This window comes from Rousettus aegyptiacus, unplaced genomic scaffold, assembly GCF_014176215.1.
Source record: "Rousettus aegyptiacus isolate mRouAeg1 unplaced genomic scaffold, mRouAeg1.p scaffold_m13_p_6, whole genome shotgun sequence".
Taxonomy (NCBI): Eukaryota; Metazoa; Chordata; class Mammalia; order Chiroptera; family Pteropodidae; genus Rousettus; species Rousettus aegyptiacus.
The window spans coordinates 39,266,789-39,287,282 of NW_023416309.1; the positions used below are offsets into that span (position 1 = coordinate 39,266,789).

Below are 20,494 nucleotides of genomic sequence, written 5' to 3' on the forward strand. Positions count from 1 at the left end.
CAACTAAAAATAAAACATCAATCACAGAATCAGCTCTAGTAGGTAAACTTACCCAACCAGAGACTGTTGATCATTTATTGAGATACACCTACTTTATTCAAGACAAGTATACAAACAGGATTTGTTTCCCAAAAAAGAATTTGTCGCATGAAGAAAAACAAAACAAAGAACCAGAAATGCTGGTGGTGACCTCTTCAGTTTATTTGATTTTAACCCTGCTTTTTACATTTCCTTAGCACATCTGAAGGTAGATAAGCTTAAAGTCAAATACTGAAAATATGGAGGCTGTGTACAATAAAAAAGTGAGACTACAGAGTAGGTGGTTTGGAAAAAAACCTAGAATTATTTGTGTTATTATTTATAGAAAGATAAGTAGTTTAAGATTTCCTGGCTAAGAAGTCATACCAATTTGATTTTTTTTTTTTTTTTTAAGGCAAGGCAACCCTGATTGACCTCACAGATTGCAAGGACCTTGTCAGCTTACAATCCCTTATTTTTATTTTTTTACACCTACAGCACTTGGTCTTCCTACGTGGTCTCCCATCCAAGAACCAACCAGGCCTGATCCTGCTTAGCTTCCGAGATCAGACGGGATCGGGCTTGTTCAGGGTGGCATGGCCATAGACCCAATATAATTTTGTATCTATTTAAAAATGAGGTTTGAAAAACACAAGTTTTAAAATCATTTTTATATTTTTCTGGAGCTAAACAAACATAAAGCTACTCAATTAAAAGTTAAAAAAAAAGCTAACATTCAAAACACGACTTATAATGACTGAGGTACCTTTTTTCTTGTACTAATGTGAATGTAAGAGAAACAACTGGCTATGAAGCAAGAAGGCAAAATAGCATATGGCGTCAAGACACTAGACACTTCTTTCAAATACATTACCCAAACACTTACATATCCCATAAGTCATCTGCTCACTATATCTTTCCAAGTCAAGCTGAATGCTTTTGTGAAAAAACTCCAGTTTAGCTTTCAGTTGCTGAGATGCTGAGATCAGTGTGTTCTTCATTTTTGTCAAGTTAGTATTATATCTAAGAAGACTTAACCTAAACCATAACCAAAAAAAAAATAATCATCATCATAAACAATAGACAAAATTTAAAAACTTAAATTGCGATAAGCTCAAAGCTTAAGTTTCCATTATCAATCTATGAGAAATAGCTGATCTCTAGAATCTGGTCTCTAAAGACTTCCTGCTTATGACATTCTATGATAAAACAGTCTTCTTTATATTAGGACATTCTGCTCAAGAACAACTCTCAAGCTATTGAAATTAGAGGGTTTCAGACCATTAGTAAGAATTCTAATAGTTTGATCAGGACATTACATTTCGAATTGGCCCAATATTTTAGTATTATATGGAACACTGATTATTGATAACTGGCAAGATTAATTATTGAGCATTAAAGCACATGACATTGCCCCTATAAACAACAGAATCTGCTTACATTGCTGCTCTTTGTCCCTGAAAGAGCCTGCTGTAGTCTTCTTTTAGCCCAGATACATAGTGCACTGCTTCAGCCCATACTTTACGCAGCTGTATAATTGGAAGCTGTATTTTGCTATCCTGTACTACATGTAAGAAGACAGGAAAAAGGAGATGAGTTATTTTTTTTAATATTTTAAAGATTCTTTGTGATTTCCTATCCATACAAATGTAATTCCCATAGATGCTAGAAAACCACTTGTTACTATTTCCTTCAGTTCCACATACATTTACTGAACACCTGCAGTACACAAGCCCTGTTCCAGATAGGGAGAGAATAAAAATGGTAAGACATTATCACTACATAATCACAAAGCTTGCAATTATCCCGTTATCTTTCTCTTGTTTTTCTTCAACCTGGCATACTCTTTTTCCTCTCCATTAGTATAAATTCCAAAATTTTTTTAAGTTCTAAATCAGGTCCCGTCTCCTCCACAATCTGCCACAGTCTCCTGCCTCTGAATATAATAAATTTCATCTGCTGGACTACCAACACAGCTTCAGGAACACATACAGGGAAATTGCAGTTTGATAAGATATGCTTTCTTCAATGCCAGACTTATGAAATTATCTACTTTTGATTATCTCTTGCCCTTTTTTGGTAAAGGGAATGTTTCTAAAATAACAGCAGGTATGTTTGTTAAGTTCAATGAAATTCCGTGTTAATGTAATGAAATTCCATGTTAACATTATGAAATTCTCTAAGAGTAGAAGAATCATCCTATACTTTAAGATGGCAATTATATACTTATCTAATGAAAACCTTCAAAGAGAGGTTGCTACTAGGGTTCATATCGAGAATACATTATCTGAAGCAAACTTCAAAAAAAATCATGTATCTGGAAAAACTTTTGCCTCCCCTATAATTATTAATACCCTCATTAACCTTTCTTCTATTTTTATATACTTATATACCCACACTCCTGAGGCTTCCTACAATACACCAAAAAATGGAAGAAAAAAAAAAACCCTTTTAAAAGTCTGAGAAGGAAACCTGATCTAAATACATACACGCACACACAATTAAAGTCTGAAAGGGCCTAAGAAATGATACCCCAGTAGTAAGAAATACACACAGTGTCCAGATGTTGGTTTCTAATATTGTTCTCCAACTAAAGGAACCAGGGCTCTCTGGAAAAATAGCAGCTTCTAGGATTGGGACAGGAAATACACAAGACAGGCCTGAAGTGCACTGTAGTGCCAGGAAGTAAGAAAATGCTAAAAAATGAAAACCTTCATTGATGAGACAAGTAAAAGAGGCATAGGAAGCCAAATGAAAGAGCTCCTAATAGCCAAAGCTCCAACAATTTAAACAACAAAATAAATTAGTATTGAATTATAATCCAAAGTATAATATAATATCCATGAATCTATATTGATATAATAAGTCATTGAGTAAATTAATAAATAGGAAAGAAAAGACAAATCTAGCATGCAGAAGAATTCCTAATAAATTATGTAGATACTCTACCTTAAAGGAAGGGGAACATAACTCCCTACTCCTTAAGTGTGGGTTCTGCATAGTGACTTCCTTCCAAAGAATACAGTATGGAAAGGGGATTAAAAGACTAAACTTTATAGTGGAGAAACCTGACAAACACTACTTCAGCCAAGTGTCATGGTCAACACCAAAGGCCATAAATCATGTTGACAGTATGTACCCTTTAAATAATGTGATAAAAAGGCACTTTACTGTTGTGATCTTTCTCTAAAAAACCATTAATCCTAGTTTAATTATGAGGAGGAAAAAATCAGACAAATTGTAACAAAGGGCATTCTACAAAATACTTGACCAGTATTCCTCAAAACTGCCAAGGTCATCAAAAACAAGGAATGTCTGAGAAACTGTCACAGCCAAGAGGAGCCTAAGGAGACATGACAACTAAATGCAATGTGGTATCCTGGATAAGATCCTGGAACAGAAAAAAGGACACCTGATAAGGAAATCTGAATAAAGTATGGATGTTAGTTAAAACTGATATATTGGTTCATTACTTTTAACAAAATGTACCATACTAATAAAAGATCTTAACAACAGGGAAAACTATGTGTGAGGGAGGGGAATATTATGAGAATTCTGTACTATCTGCTCATTTTTTCTGTACATATAACACTGTTCTAAAAAAATAATAATAAAAATGAAAAGGAATAATTACATAATTTTACCCCTTATGCCCAATTTTGTTCTTGATTTTACAAATTTGTGCTTAATTTTGGTTTGGGGTAGACAGAAACTGACTTCTTCAAAAGAAAAAAGTAATTCTCACAGGATAAATGAAAGCATTTGAACATTAAGCCATATTCGTAGGATAAAATGAAATGTTTGAACATGCTTAAATAATGAAGGAACAAGTAAGAAGTAGGCTTAATTAATAATAAAGGTTCATGCTTCCATCTGTGAGAGGCCTATCTTTAGGAAAGTAAGTCTCCCAAATGAGGGATCTGGTGATGATTTAAAACCTACCTTTTCACCTTCCAAACTACAGAAATTCATTTTTCACCACAAATAGAAACCTAAGGTACAAGATACAGAACAAAAACACCAAAGGCCATTTCTACTAATCATGTTGAGTCAAACTTATATTATTTCAGGTTTAAAGCTCTGTCAATAAATGGACTAGACTTACCAATATAATTTACACAGTCTGATAAACTCCTGGAAGCGAATGGTCCTTCATATACAGTCTTACTTTTATCAAACAAATAAACCATATAGCTATCACAGCCTCTCTGAAAAAAGAAATGAACAATTAAAAAGAAAGATTGTTGAGCACCCTAAGTTCTCTAAGTATTTAAGCACTAGATTTCCTACTCCGAAATGCAAATGAACAAAGTCAATGTTCATTAGCAGATATCTTACAGATGTAGGGTCTAAACTTTTGTTTGGGAAAAATAAACTAAAAACTTCAGTATGGGCTAAAGTAAAAATCACCAAACCCAAAAGCACAAAAGCTAAAATTCATAACAACATATATACATACAATGGAAATACTATTCAGTCATCAAAAGGAATAAAATACAGATACATGCTATAACACAAATGAACCTCAAAAACATAATGCTAAGTACAAGAAGTCTGACATAGGTTATACAATTCATTTACATGATTCATTTATATGAAATGTTCAGAAAAGGTAAATTCAAAAAGAAAGAAATTAGTGATTGCATTGGGTGGGCAGAATGGAGATTAACAGTTAATGGATATGAAGACTCTCATTGAGATGCAAATGTTTTAAAACTGATTTATGGTAACAGCTGCACAGGTAAATTTACTAAAACAAAAAACAAAAAAATCCTAAATGGTACACTTGAAATGGGCAAATTATATTATATACAAAATATGCCTCAATAAAGTCAAATAAAATGAAAAAAGGGTCATGATCATAATCATTATACCATCCATTTATCCTCTGACAGGACCTATGAAACTGCTGGTCTAATTTCAAGGTTTTAGGCCTTAAGACAAAAAGGGAAAAAAAGAGGGAGGAGAGAACTAGCACCAAAGAGAAAATCATACAAAGTTCAAAACAACAAATGTTTCCCTTCTATCTTGTTTATCTTGCAAAGCAATAAAAGAGTAGGATTAAACTAAAAGAATTACAAGATGTGCACCACTCGCCCAGGGATTCCAAAATGCAGAGCATGCACTCTCTCTATGTGAATTTCTTATATTCCTATAGGTATATTAGAATTCCCTTACTACTCCATCTAGAACACATTGAGAGGCTGGTTTCCGAGGATCCAGAGAAATTCCCGTCTCTGAAAGAAGCTCTTGAGAACCAGTGTTTATTCCAGTTTCATGCTCAATACGAGACTGCAGTGAATGAAGACTTTCATCAGGTGGTAACAGAAAAGAAATTATCTTTGCAGAAGTCATATTTAGGATGTGTACTATCTGTATAAATAAGAAAAAAGAGAAATGATTATTGATCATCTGCTACATATTTTCTTAGTGCTAGAAACTAAGAAAATATGAGTGAAAGGTATTATCTCTATATTAAACAAGGTTCAATCATTTTCCAAAGTGAGAGATGTTCCAGAATTATAAAATGACATTCTGAAAAGTGAATAGTTTGCTTATCTCTTACAACAGATGTTAGTTCCAAAGAACAAAGTTTCAAAGTTCTAGGGATGAAAAAAAATCAAGAAATAAAAACCTCAATTTAAAAACACAACATTTATTTTGAGAAACAGTATCATAGACCTGGAAGGAAACATTCCTATTTATGAAATGCCTAATAGATGCCAACCACAGAGTTAAGTGCCTTATATTTAACATAACATCCTGTTAACTGGATCTTCTAATCTCCATTTTTTGCAAAGGGAAAAATCAGATCTCTGAGACCTTGTTAGGGATCACACGGCTAACAACTTAGAACTTAGATCTAAACTCATATCTGTCTGACCACCTTACAATGTCTCAAGAAATAATCATCTGATAGATGAGCTAGGTCTCTCTTTAAAAATAGGAAAAAGCACCGTTATCCTCATTTTTCAGATACGGCAACCAAATCCTGGAGCAGTGATCTGACTAAGGGCCCAAAGTTGGATAAGAAAAGTCTAATTACTCTCACCTAAAGCCCCACTGAAAGTAGGCAGCCTGATACAGGCCAAGTTAAGTGTGAGACTGAGTTAAGTATTATTCAGATAATCAAGGACAGCCACAGAATTAGAGGTCAGTTTTTTTTTCTTTTAACACAACGTGATTTTAAATCTTCCACTGTCCTTAGATAAGCCATACAAAATTAATACCTATGTTTCTCCAATGTCTTGCATTGATAGCATATGCAAATGATTAAAATTCTCTCTGCTGGAAATGCTTATTACAGACAAAGCATTGACTTTCCTTTTATGTTTAGAAAAGGTAAGGGGAAGAAAAGGGAATTTTCCAAGTTGACATATATGTACAACAAAAGTACACCAAGGGATTCCCAGCCTAGACAGATTGCACACTATGACAGCTGCTACTAAAAGCAACAGCAGAAACTTAGGACAAAAATCCTAAAGTGGACATTTACTTTTATATAGAGTATACGTCTAATTAGGGTAAGTGATTATGATATCTCACTATCAAAGCTGAGCCAGAGAGGGCAAAAGAAAGGGAAAGGAAATACAACTTAAAGTTATCCTTGTGCCCACTCAAATATTTAATGAGTGTCTACTATGGCACATACTATTAAGTGTGTTGTGGAATGGGTATGCAAATTGAGTAACATACCTGATGATCCTTAAAACCTCCACAGGATAATAGTCAAATGGAAGATACTAAGAAACATTAAGATAACTAAAATAGAAGACAAAATGCAGTTGGTACTATAACAAATGAAGAAATTGCCAAAGAAAAAGAAGAAAAATTAATACAGAAAGAGAACCAAGGAGAGACTCTTAGAGATATAGTTACACTTAAGGGCATGAAAGAAGAGACAAAGAAGGAATAATTAAATACCTCTATTTCACCATTATCATCGGTGGCAAGTTCACTACACTTTTTTCAGTTTTACATATATAAAGTTTTTCATAATAAATAGTTGGAAAAATATGCGATCAAACTCTGAAAACTTTTTTAAAGGAAAAAAAACTTCAGTAACTTCTTTGTTGATTTCCTTTTTATATACAAATCAACTACATGTTATTCCCTCGTTGAACAAGATAATAAACAAACACCTTAGAAAAATGTCCTACAATAATACCAAGCTGTTTTACAGCTCATGCTTCTGTGTTCATGATATTCCCCTGTCTGTAAATCTTTCTCCCTACCCATTCCCCTGATTAACTCTATTTATCTTTCAAAATTCAGTGTTATTAACATGTCTAAGAAGCATCCCTGAACTACTATGAATCCTATTCTATGCATATCTTATTCTGGACAACCTCACAGTAATATTGATCCTTTAAAGAAGATATTACTGAACCTGATCAATCAATCAATATTTGCCAGATTCACAGATAGGTAAATAGTGGTGCTGCAAGTTGAATTAAAATCCAGAGACCACAAAACACATAGGAAGGACTCTTTCCCCATACTCTATAACAAGCAGACGCTCACAGACCCCTTCAAAGTACAAATAATGCTATGATTACCATGACAAGTCTGAAAAACATCTGAGACAAAAATCAAAATTTACTGGAGGCAACAAAGAACTGAAGGGGTGTCACCAAGTCCTGCTTAGCTAACACACTGAGGGATGATTTATTTCTTGGCACAGAAGAAAACCAAATCAAGAAGCCTGATATCTTTTCACTGTTAGCCAACAATGACATCAATATGGGCTTAAGTTTCTATTTTAAAAAGTATGCCAAAATTAGAGTTAAACTTTATATGAAATACTTTTTATTCCAAGCAATCAACAAATATGGAAAGATTGCAGATAAGAGTTGTTTCTGGGTATATAGCATAAAAGAACTTCTCATTTATATCAATGAAAATTTACTGAGAACCTAGTACATGCCCTGCTTTATACAGAATGCCAAGGTAGGGATGGTGTGGTAGTAGGGTGCACGATTGTTAATGCAAGTAATAAAAGCAATTCCAGCATTGAAGAAAACAATTTCTATGGAGAGGCATGAGTGGAAGATGAGAAACAATTAGATATTGTGGCAGAAACTATTCAGAGAAAAGATCTCTCTGGGTAGAAGGACAGCATCTGTCAAAGCACAAAGATAGAGCTTGATGGCATAAGCAGTGACAAGCTGGTCCTGAGTGAAGTAAAGGATAAAAGAAGCAGGTATGAGGCAGGAACTTGGTTGGGGTGGACCTGCATTAGGAAAGGCCAAAAAAGCAAGGCAGATCAGTTTAGACTTGACTTGGTGGGCAAGAAAGAACTATGTTAGTTTCTTATAAAAAAAAAAAAGTATTTTCAGAAAATGAAATGGGCTGCATGGACTATAAGATGTTCATGCTACATGGACTACAAGATGGGAAAAAGTATAGAGGCATGTAAGCCAGGTAGGAACCTTCTTCACCAAACCAAATCCAGTATGATTAGACTTAAATGAACGAGGTGATATTGGCGCCAATGTGAAGAAGGGGAAAATTCAAAAGATGCTTCAAAGAAGTAATCAACAAAGACCACTTAAAAATAAAACTGAGAACGCTTATTAAAAACTAAAAATGCATCATCTCTAAAAATATAAATTTATTTTTCAAATAAGCATTAGGAAAAGATTATTAAAATATATTTATGCTAATTTTCCAAATAAACTTGTTAATTCAATGCACATTTCACAAAGTGGACCATTTAAACTAACCTTCAAATTCAGAATGTGATCCATTAATACAAAACAACTTGGCTGCTTCAAAGTAAGATCAACAGGTCCTCCTCTCTGCTGAGGATCCCAATTCAGCATCAACTGTAGCCAGTTTTCCATGGGTTCTACTATTAAACTAGAAAATGTACAAAAATAGGGTGAAAATCATTATGATCCAATTTTCCTTTAGCACTGTGAAAAAGGTAATTTTATAGGTTGTCCATTTCCTTTCTCATTACTTGTTTATACTATTTTGTATCTTACTATCAATTAATTCATGAAATGACAGGGAACAAACTTTTTTCCATAAAAAAGTAACCCAAAACTCACATATGTAAGATAGTTACTGGCAACTCCAACAAGCAAGTCCAGTTCCATTCTCCAAGGAACCCATTTACTTCAGTATCCCAGGAGTCTTCCTAGCACCTAAACCAATCAGTTGAATGGCAGCAGTTGTTTTCACTAGACTTGTGCTGTCCAATATGGTAGCCACTAGTCACAAGTGGCTATTTGCATTTACACTTAAGTTAATTAAAATTAAATAAAATTTAATATTCAGTTCAGTCACACTATTCACCTTTTAAGGGCTCAATGGCTTCATGTGGCTAGCACAGCTATAAAATATTTCCATCATCACAGAAAGTTCTACTGGATAATACTACTTGGAACAGACAACTCTACTTTTCTTTTACAATGTTGAAGAAACTGAAGTGAACTTCCTCAACTGAAATATACTTACCTACACAGGCTATTTGGTTGAGGTAAATGACTACTAAACCGAACTTCTCCTGTCATCTCTTCACATGCAAATATACACTTTGGATCCTTCTTCTTAATCTTCTCATGCCTATAAAAAAGTCACCTCAGTTGACAACCTGATTGTCACAAATACCCTAAGATTTTTGCCATTTAATTTTATTCAATTATGTGTTTAAAAGGCAATTATACTACGTAAAGAGAGGAGGAAAAAGCAGGCAACTAAAAAGTTCCATTCCCATTAAGCACAGCAAAGTTCTCATCCATTTCTTACCAGGTAAACGGCTGCAGATGATGCAAAAAAGGTCTATAGCCAGCAATACATTCAAACACCATGGTCCCAAAGCTCCAATAATCAACAGTGGCTGTATAAGGCTTATTTTCAAAGAGCTCTGGGGCCTTAAAAAGAAAAAATTCTTTAAATGTCACACTATAAGATAAAATCTACATTATTGTTGAACCACTATATTAATGACCTTCAGAAATAAAGAGAATCTTGTAAACTTATATTCAAAGAAACAACACGTCTTACCAGATACTGCAATGTTCCCACAAATGACGTACACAGACTTCCTTGATCAACGTCCTTGGCATATCCCAGATCAATTATTTTATGTATAATCTGCAAATTAATAAATATTAAATGGCTGAGAAATTTGAAAAGGAAAGGCAACAATGTCTTACAAGGGTCTGGAGAGGATGGTGGTAAAGAGCTTGGGCTCTAGGATAACATAAACATCTTTGGAGCCTGAGCTCTACCACTAAACTAGCCACATGCTCTTGATCAAGTTACTTAACTTCTCTTAATTTCCTATATGATATTATTACTAACAATCCCTCCTTTACAGAATTATTATGATTCAATGAAAAAGTGAAAGAAAATAATTTAACACAGTGCCTTGTACATGGTAAAAACCAAATACAGATTGGCTATTAATTTTTATTTAGTATACTCAGAATAAGCTTGATCCATTAAACTGAAAGGCAAAGGTAAGGGTGACTTTCAAACTTGAAGAAGATCATGCCATCTTATAGTAGTAGATCAATGTGAGTAAATGTAAATATCCACCTAACTTTAAGAATATCCTAGAGTCTTTGGATACAAAAAAAAAAAAAAGGCAGAGACTGCTGGTGCCAAGCATAGGTTTCATCACCTCCACCCGACCACCATCTTCACTAACTAAAAGACCACACAACTAAATTCAAAGTTCAGACTCTTGGCTTTATGTCTTTATCAGGATGAAACTTGGATGCCAACAGCAAGAAAACTGCTAAAATTATTCTGACAAAAACAAATATTTTGGTAATCAATTCACAATTTTTGGTTCTCAAGATGACTCATTTAAGAATCTGAGAAATCGAGGTTTTGAATTTTAATTAAATATAGAACTTAGGGCTTTTGAGTCAAATGAAGGTTTTTTTTTTTTAAATAAAAAATATACTTATGTAAATGTACTTTTAAAGAAAAGCAGACTCAAGATGTGTATGTTTTCTGGATGTGTTTCGTAAGGATTAAGAAATTATATACTAACTGCCTACTATCTCTGCTAGACACCATGCTAAAAAAACAAAAGTAAACAAGACAGGTGCAGTTCCTTCTCTAGTGGAGCTGTATTAGCAGAGGAGACAAACAGCTAAACACAAAACCACAGTGTACTGAGGGCTGGGTAGAAAAACTACAGAGTGCTATGGAAGGACATCAAACCTCAAAGACTAACCATATCAGGAAGACTGTATTCAAGGAGTACGAAACACTTCTTCAGTTTTCACCTACCTTTCCACCAACATCCTGAAGAACTATGTTTTCAGGTTTTAGATCGCGATGTATTATTTTGTTTTCATGCAAATATCGGATCCCAGACCCTAAAAAAAGTTTAGAGTTTATGTGAGGTAAGAGAAAACACTGAATTAAAAATAACTCATCTCACATTTTGTATTTCTCTGATGCTCAAATTTATATGGACCACCATAACTACATGATTAATGATATTACAGCAATTCAGATTTTCGCCACAGAAAATCCAGTAACATTTACAAATATGAAAATTATAATATATGCTCATTTAACTAATGAGAATTAACATTAAAAAGAAATGGGACAAGCAATTGAAAAAAATCCCTAAATTTATCCTTGTAGCTTTTCCCTCCCACCTAAATCACCCTCTTCAACTAGACTTTAGCCTCCATGACCTAGGAAAAGAAGTAAAATCAAAATATATAAACATATTCCTGGATTTTGAACTTGCTCCAAGGGTTATAGGGATTTTTCAGGATTCAATATGATTAACAAGAAATTTCACCCTAAGAGTTGTCTTGAGAACCTATTCCCATGAGACGCAATGCCACTGGTAAATAAAATTACTATGTTAATCAGGGAGGACGGGAGTGCAAAACTGAATAAGGCCATTTCACACCATTTTTTTTTTTTGATCAGTAGTTGGACATCTATGTGTCAAAAATGGACTCCTAGTCAAAAATAAAACAAAACAAAAAAAAACCCAAAATATCCTAGTTTTAATTTAGCATCAACAGTAATAGTTAAATTTTTGTGAGAATTTCTTATGCCTGTTAAAAATCTATGCTTTGTGGTAGCATATAGTATCTCTTTTATGGACCAAAGGGGCATTACATTATGGTAGCATTTTCATGTTGATTACATACCTATATCGTTCAGTAAAGAAAGTATCTGGCTTTCTTTAAGTCCACAGCAATTTTCTGGTTTATTGAGTAGCTAATGAAAAAAAAAAGAAGTCTAAAAATGTATACTGCCAATATTACTGGGCAGTAATAGTGACACATTAATTACTATACTCTAAAAGAATATTAAAATAAGAGAAGTCATGATTAATAAAATATCATATGGAAAATTACCAAATTCATACGAAGAACATGTAAATTTCATGACAAGGCTTACACAAGTAAAGATAAAGGGGGAAAGTATTTGAAATTGAAAAAGGTTGAAAAATCTCACATATATTAAAAAGTATCCACATGGCAAATTTAAAATAAGATGGGAAAGATTTGCAATAGAGAAAAAGCTTTTTTATAAACACCTTAAACATTGATATTTTTGATCTAAGATCACCAATACAGTCCCATCCTGCACACATCACCTCCAACAAAAAAGTACATGTTTAAAAATCAGGCGTCAGTTAATATTCCCTATCAAGGGCCAAACAGAAAATACTTTAGGCTTTGTAGGCCATATGGTCTCTGTCACAACTACTCCATGCTGTTGCTGTAGTAAAAAAGCAGTCATAAAAACAGGTAACAGGCCATAGTTTACTGACCCTTATTCTAAATTATCATATTGAATGTGATTTAAATACTGCTGATGTTTGTGATTTACTATCTCATCATTTACTACCTCACTATCTCAAAACATCCATACTACCTTTCGAAGATCTCCTCCAGAACAATATTCCATTGCTAGAAGAGGTACATCATTAATCAAAAAATTCAATTCCTCAGGAACATCACAAGCCTTTACAACATTGGAGTGGTTCAACCTAACAAGAAGAGGAAAATATAGTCAAAAGTGTTTTTCCAATGAAAAGGGACTGGCTTTGAAATGAAAGTTGAGGGGCACTGAGGGGAAAAAAAGGCTGGCATTATTTATAATGTTCTAATTTCTCATTTGAATAATTTAAAAAATATAGATAAAAATACTATCGGTGTTATATTTCTCCATGCCAAGAAGTAAGCACTTTACGTATGTTAACTCACTTGTCACAAGAATTTTGCTATAAGTAGATTTATTAATAGTCTCATCACATAGGAGAAAACTGAAGCACAAATTGATTAAGTAATATAAGATCATGAAGCAAGTAGGTGGTCAAGGGAGATTCAAATCTGGCAGCCTGGCTCCAAAGCCTTTGTCATTCAGCCTCTCCCATTCACTTACAATGTCATCCAGAGGTGAAATGAACACATTTAAAATTTTGTATAAATGATAATAAACAAGTAATAGAAGACAATAAAAAATAAAAATGAAAACAAAAAATAAAATTTGGCATATCACCTTCTAGTTTTTAATCTGTGCACAAATATATTTTCAAACCATATTGAATCATGCTATACATTGTTTTCTAACATCTTTTTTTAACTTAACAATATATCATCCCAGCCATCCTCCTCCTCCACCTCCTCCTCTTCATCATCATTATCATCATCATGATGCAGTGAATCTCAAAACTGAAATAGATCCCCAGGTCTTAAGAACCTAAGGAAAGAGAATCTCTACATGTAGGACCTGAGAATTTATATTTTTAACAAGAATTTTATTTCACATTTTTCCTGGTGATTCTGCCATATAGCCAAGTTTGAGAAGCATTAAAGTGAACTGAGAACAGACAAACAGTCAGAAAGTCCTTATTTCAAATCCAGACTCTTTTACCTACCAGTTTTATGACTCTATGAGCTTCAACTTCCTCGTCTATAAAACAGGAATAATACCTAAATACAGGGTTGCTGTGACAACTAAAAGAATTATTTGGAAAGAACTGAGCACACTACCTATGGAAGTTTTAAAATATATCCACTTCTCCCTTCAAGAGTTTAATTCTCCTCTCCTTATTTGTAGGCTGTACTTAGTGACTCATTTCTAACAAACAGAATATGGTAGAGAGGATGGAGTACAATTTCCAAGGAAAGACCATAAAAGGTATGTCGGCTTTCATCTCTTTCTCAGATCACGTGCTTTGGGGAAAACTAGCTGCCATGTCATAAAGACATTCAAGCTTTCCTATGGAGAGGCACAGATATGAGAAATTGATGCCTTTAGCCAAGAGGCATATAAATGAGCTTGGAAGTGAATACTCCAGCCCCACTCAAGCCTCTGGATGACTGCAGCTCCAGTCAACATTCTGGGATGTTTCAGGAGGGTTCTTCTGAGTTAGAACCACCCAGCTAAGTCATTTCCAAATTCCTAAACCACGGAAACTGTGAGAAACCAAATGCTTGTTATTTTAAGCCACTAAGTTTTGGGGTAAGTTTTTTACAAAGCAATAGATACACTATTTTTAAAAGTAGGTGAAAATAAAGAAGTTAGAGTAAAGAAATGAGAGTAATGATTATTATTTAACCAGAAAGGATAAGAGATGAGCACTGCCCAAGATCCAGAAGAAACAGATTCTGCCCTCACAGAGGTGAATCTAATAATACCTACTGTATTATTAGATTTTAGTTTAAAAAGTTGACTTTTTAAACTAAACCTAATCATAATGTGATATTATTATTTGAAATAGAACATATCTAATTAATGAAAAAGAAAAAAATATATTCCCAAAAGGATCCTAAGAAGAATAGATTCCTGCCCTCCTTCTCTATGAAGACATCAGCTGGGCTGCAGAACTCAGGAAATATAAGCCAAGTTCACTTACTTTTTCATGATCTGGATTTCATGGCACCACCGTTCTCTGTTTTTGGTACTTAGTTCTAGGCGACAAGACTTAATTGCTATTTTGAGATCAAGTTCCTGCCAAAATAAAAATCAACAGAAAAAAATATAAATTAGGTTCTTGTGCAGATTTACTTGCTATCAAAGAAAAGCCAACCTAGAGGAACAAAACTTTTTAGCTTTACTAATCGAACTTATTTATCTATAGCTCTCTTGAGCCAATGCTTTTACTAGGTAAGCCATGAAACTATTAAACCAATGCTTTAAAATTGACCAAATACACCAAAGCACACAAGCAAAAAGTGACTGATCCTGTTCCTATAACAGGTCTTCTCAGAACACTGTCTCATATATTCCCCTAGAAAAATACAAAAGACCCCGTCTCCCCAACAATCCCCATTTTGAGCTGACTGAGCAGACAGCTAACAAGGGCACCAGCCTTCAACATAACTAGAAGAGGATAATTCAGGGCTCCTGGCCTCAACAGCAAAAAAATTTTAATACGACAAAACCTAATACAAAACACTCCAAATCAGTTCTTAATCTTTGCATTTCAAATGACATTTAAAAATTCTTAACAATAATCGCACTTCTATTTCCATATTTACAAAATGAACCTAATGTCTCTTGCCTATGATTAGTAATTTAGCCAATTCTGACTGAAATTAAACCCCACCTGATGCACATTAGGGGAAAACAGCCAGACTTCATACATTTTGGCAATAGTAATAGTGCAGCCCAGGAACAGCAGTCAGGACCAAACAGGAGGAAAGAAAATATATGGAAAATATGCCCAGGAACAGCAGTCAGGACCAAACAGGAGGAAAGAAAATATATGCGATAGTCTAAAAGAGTGGCGGCGGTGGGAGGTAGAAACTAGAGATAAGAGAGTCAATGTATAGAAAAAGAAGGAAGAAATTAAGATAGACTACAAACTAGCTCGACCACAGTCCTCATGCTCTTCAACCTTTCTTTTGTTTTAAGCCGGTACCTGGTTGTAGCTAGGTCCCATTTAAGTTTTTACTATCAAGAAGACAATCTGGTCTAATCATAAACAACATTAATCCCTCAATTCTCATTCGAATGAGGCAGGAAACTATTTCAAAAAGATTCCATCCTGTAAGATCCTTCAATTTCTATTTCACATACTCTGTGAAGGTCTTCTGCATGCAACCTTTTCACAATGACTGCTCTGTGGAAAGTTTATAATGTCTAGCAAAAAAAAAAGGAATATTTCAGAGACGGAGAGTGGTGATGGTTGCACAACAATGTAAATGTACTTAATGCCACAGAACTGTACACTTAAAAATGGTTAAAATGGTAAATGTTACATTTTACCACAAAGAAATAATTGGAAAATCCTGTTAGTTTATTTACTATAGGATTTCTCAGAGCTTTTTGTATGCTAATGTGGGTTATAACCTTCCAAATGAAGGCATATTATATACGCATCTACCTAATGTATTTGACTGTAGTATCCTTTTTTCAAAGTGTTTCACAAGATTAGTTTTTCCAAAAAGTTTGAGAAGTGCTACCCTATTCCTAGGAAGAGTTCTTTGGGTATTTTGCCATGCTTCCATATTACTTTACAAATACCTTCATTATATAGGTTACAATACTGTACTTAAAAATGTTTCTGTGTCTACCTCTCCCACTAGACTTGAAATCTTCTTGAGGGCAAAAACTACTGTTTTTGTTGATTTGGGCACTACCATTTAGCACCCAGAACAGTAATCAGCTAAATAAACCATCTCACACCCTTTTCTCTTTCTCATTGTGATTTAGAGGTATAGATGAAATATTGGGACATGGCTTCCACCAAAACACAAGGATCTTGAAAGCTTGTAAATGCAAACCCTAAGTCAGGCTTGGAAAAGTAATGACGCTGTTTTCAAGTCTCTTGACAGAGTATTTTTTTCTCTTTTCACTACAGGACTAGTTGTCAAATGTCCCAGTTTTGGGGAAGTCCACTCTGGACACCGTGAAAGTTTCTGAGAGGTTTCTAAGATTCTAGAGGACCCAAATCTCTTCCACTGAAAAAAATGATAAATTCCATAGAGACAGAAAGTGGAATGGTGGTTGCCAGGGGCTCATAGCAGAGGAAATGGGAAGTTCTTATTCAATAAGTACAGTTTCAGTTTTAGAAGATAAAAAAGCTCTGTAAATGAATTATGGTGATGGTAGCACAACAATGTGAATGTATTAATGCCACTGCACTGTACACTTAAAAATGGATAAAAAGGTAAATTTTATGTTATATATTCTTTACCACAATTTTTAAAAGGTGATATTCATCTGTCCCCAACCAGGAACCAAGAAAAGCAGTCACAAACACATGCCAGCATGCATACTTTTTTTCCCTTATGACCAGGCTGATGGTCAGGCCACAATAAAAAGGCCACAGGCAACATCCGATGGAAGTACTTGGCTCTCTCTTTTCTCTTTGAGAATTATTAAATTTACTACTTGTCTGGCTCTCAAAGTCCTTAATGCTTTCACCTTTCATTCTCTCTCTCTCCAAGAGTTCCTCTACAGTCTATCTGGAAACCTACTTCACAAAATTTGTTCTATCAGTGACATTTATCATTGTAACTGTCACACAAACATGCCTATCCTTCCAGGTAGACTCTCATCTTTTCTACCTCACCCTATATTTTGGGCTCTCTACCCACACCTATATTCCTTAAGACAGCAAATCATGATTTCTACTCCTGAATTCACTTCTCCATTCACAGGCCACTTACAAGCATTTTAGTACTATCTTAACTGCTCATCTCGTCTCATATGTTTTTCCACTCAGATTTAGCTTTTACAAAGAGATCTTACAAGAACATCACTTTTACCCTGACATTTCCTTTTTAAAGGTTAATTAATGATGATTAACATGATGATAATAGCAACAACACAGCAACAGCTAGAGCTAATATTTGAAGGCTTACCATGGACCAGGTATTATATTTAGCTTTACACACATTACTTAACTCTCAAACAGACCCATGATGTATATACATCATTATGATCATTTTACAGCTAACAAAACAAAGGCTATACTGAAGGTATCATTAGTCTAGGGTCTATACATCTAAAAGGTCTGTGGATGTCCAGAAGAGCAAGAACTTCCTCAAATGGCAATGCATAATGCTGCATAGATGTACCTCTGTGCATTTTTCTGGGCAAAGGGTTCATAGCTTTTATAGGTTATCAAAAGATGAAGAGCTTAAACATGATTATTAACTGCTGCTACAATGGTTAAACAATTTCAATTAAATCAGTACAAAATTCCCGAGTCGGATGTTTGCTGACTTCCATCGACTAGATTAGAACACCTTACCCCCAATCTATCTCCTTCCCTTGTGAAGCCATGGTCATTTTCGGCAGCTAACCCTCATTGCCAATTTCAAAGCATACCTATTGCTTCCAAAAGCTTAACCCGTGGACCCACCAAGAAACTTTCCTTGTCTTCTCCAACCCCACTGATAACACAATAGCCTCAAAGCACATGCAAATACACACGTTCCAATAGATAGATCCCCTCCTCAGCCCTATTATCTCATCCACTTAATACAACACCCACTCTGATGTGCATTTGCCTCACACACCTTAACATTCCCTACGTTCACAAAAGCACACATGTACTGCCACACTCAGTAAACACCTTGTCACATCTTGACATTCAAGCCCAAAGTTCTCCCTAATAACTCTATCTCACACACGCTGACCCAGGACCTCAGATACAACCACTCAGTCACCAGGCTCACATGCACAATCAATCAATCAATCAATCAATCAATCAATCAATCTCTCTCTCTCTCTCTCTCTCACACACACACACTCACTGGCCCAAAATACTGCCCAAGGTCTCACCGACGATCTCACACACTGACATTCACTGTGTTCCACAGACGCTTTGATAAACACCCACCGCCGCTCCCTCGTGCGCCCTGCCTCACCCGATGCTGGTACAGGCATACGTTCCCGAAGCCGCCAGTGCCCAGCCGCTCTCGCATCTCCCAGGGCCCGCCCGCGCCCGGCCGCAGCCCCGGGGGCCGCTCCATGGGGCGGGAGGGCAAGCGGCCTCAGGTTCCACCACAGTACTGAGGCCGGTTCCGGGCCGCCGAGGCTCGCGCGTCTTTCTTCTCGCGGGATGATGCGTCACTTCCGTTAACGCCACAGGAACCCCGACCGGCGCCAACTTTTCCTAGGGCGCCACAGCAGCCGAGTAGGCGAAAGCATGGGGAGAGTGGAAGGCGCTTTCAATCTACTAAGTATTCTGGACATTTTCCTGGATGAAAGAACCCACTTGTTTTTTCCAGGCCCTACATTTCCTTCAAATCATTTTCCAAACCAGTCTGTCCCGTATTGGTCTTTTTTAAACTTCACATCTTTCCTATCTACACTTCACCTTTCTTAAGACCTCTGCCATCTATTCTCCAACCCCACCACCCGCTGAGCTGGCACTGACAAAGCCTCCACTGATTTAAATATTATGGAATCAGAATCCTGCGCTAACAAGCCCACTGATACATTAGCCTTCGGTTTTTTTTTTTTTCTCCCCCCCCCCCTCCTTTAATCATGTTCCACAGATGAGTTAGGATCAGCTCTTCTTTTCTTACATATTTGTCCCAGTATCTCCCCTGTAATCCCAAAGCACGCAGGGATGTGATGCTGTTCCGAAGAATGTTCTCTCAACCTAGGAAGTTTTCCCTATATGCTTTACAGAGCTTGCTGTCAGTCATCTAGGGTTTCCAGTGCTGTAGTTTCTCGTTGTGTGGATTGTTTTTTATGTGATGCAGGGCTGCAGAGGCAAGTTTCAAGAGTGCAGTTAGTGCAACAAGAAGTGCTTCCAAGTAGCAGATTGCCTTAGTATAGGGAAACCAGCTCCTTGTTTTCAGAGTTCGTCATAGCTTCACGGAACCTGGGGATCTTGCCAATCATTCCAGGTATAACAATCAGCATGGACTCAAATTCTCTTAAGAAATGTGTCAGTTTCGTTAAGCATGGTCATTTGAGCCTCTGTTGAGATGTGCACTTGGACCATCATTTGGATAGCCCTGCCTGTGAACTCAGAATTACAACTAACACAGTGACACATGGTTGTACACCATAGATGTTACATGTGGACACAGCATATGCATTGGCCAGGCTTTTGGCAAAGCAAATGTCTATTGTCACCAAAATTCCTGAATAGTACAATTAGATTGAACCCTGTATGCTACAAAGTAAGTCGTGTTGGTCATTAGTAACACATATGGTATTGGAAATTCTGGTTTCCCATACATGCTTGGTAGCCATGAAGCTGGAGCAACAGACTTGGAGGTGATCGCAAATGGTACCTCCAACACATCCCTTAGAGCTGGGCAGACTGCATAGATGATTGTGGTGGGTTGTCCTAACAGTATGAAGCCTTCATTTGCTAGGTGTATGGCATAGCCAGCATTGGAGTGTGTCCGACCTCCACAGGTGAGGCTGAAATCTCCTAAATCAGAGCCAGGGAGAGATGCTGAGGATTCTCATGATTGGGCTCACTGAGAACTGGCCGTCTTTGCTGGAACCTGGTTGTTTCCCATAGTTCACTGATCACTGGCATTCACAGGGA

The 20,494-nt window shown here is 35.8% G+C and overlaps 1 protein-coding gene and 1 pseudogene across 5 annotated transcripts in view; both read right to left on the bottom strand.

The window, feature by feature from the left end:
* Positions 1-19,046, bottom strand: part of CHUK (component of inhibitor of nuclear factor kappa B kinase complex) — a 32,719-nt gene extending 13,673 nt beyond the window's left edge. For 2 of the 5 annotated variants that reach the window (XR_004951603.1, XR_004951602.1), the window contains exons 1-13: positions 18,849-19,042; positions 14,882-14,976; positions 12,895-13,009; positions 12,162-12,231; positions 11,275-11,363; positions 10,033-10,122; positions 9,775-9,899; positions 9,484-9,591; positions 8,745-8,880; positions 5,197-5,391; positions 4,124-4,226; positions 1,459-1,582; positions 905-1,056 (exon numbers count right to left, since the gene is read on the bottom strand). Coding sequence is in view for 3 of the 5 variants with exons in the window: in XM_016124225.2 (XP_015979711.2) it covers positions 905-1,056; positions 1,459-1,582; positions 4,124-4,226; positions 5,197-5,391; positions 8,745-8,880; positions 9,484-9,591; positions 9,775-9,899; positions 10,033-10,122; positions 11,275-11,363; positions 12,162-12,231; positions 12,895-13,009; positions 14,882-14,976; positions 18,849-18,953 (1,507 nt within the window). In the remaining 2 variants the exon portion in view is untranslated. The other 3 variants (XM_016124225.2, XM_016124226.2, XM_016124227.2) reach the window with 3 other exon arrangements.
* LOC118604796 lies at positions 508-626 on the bottom strand (annotated as a pseudogene).
* Positions 19,047-20,494: the final 1,448 nt, after the last annotated feature.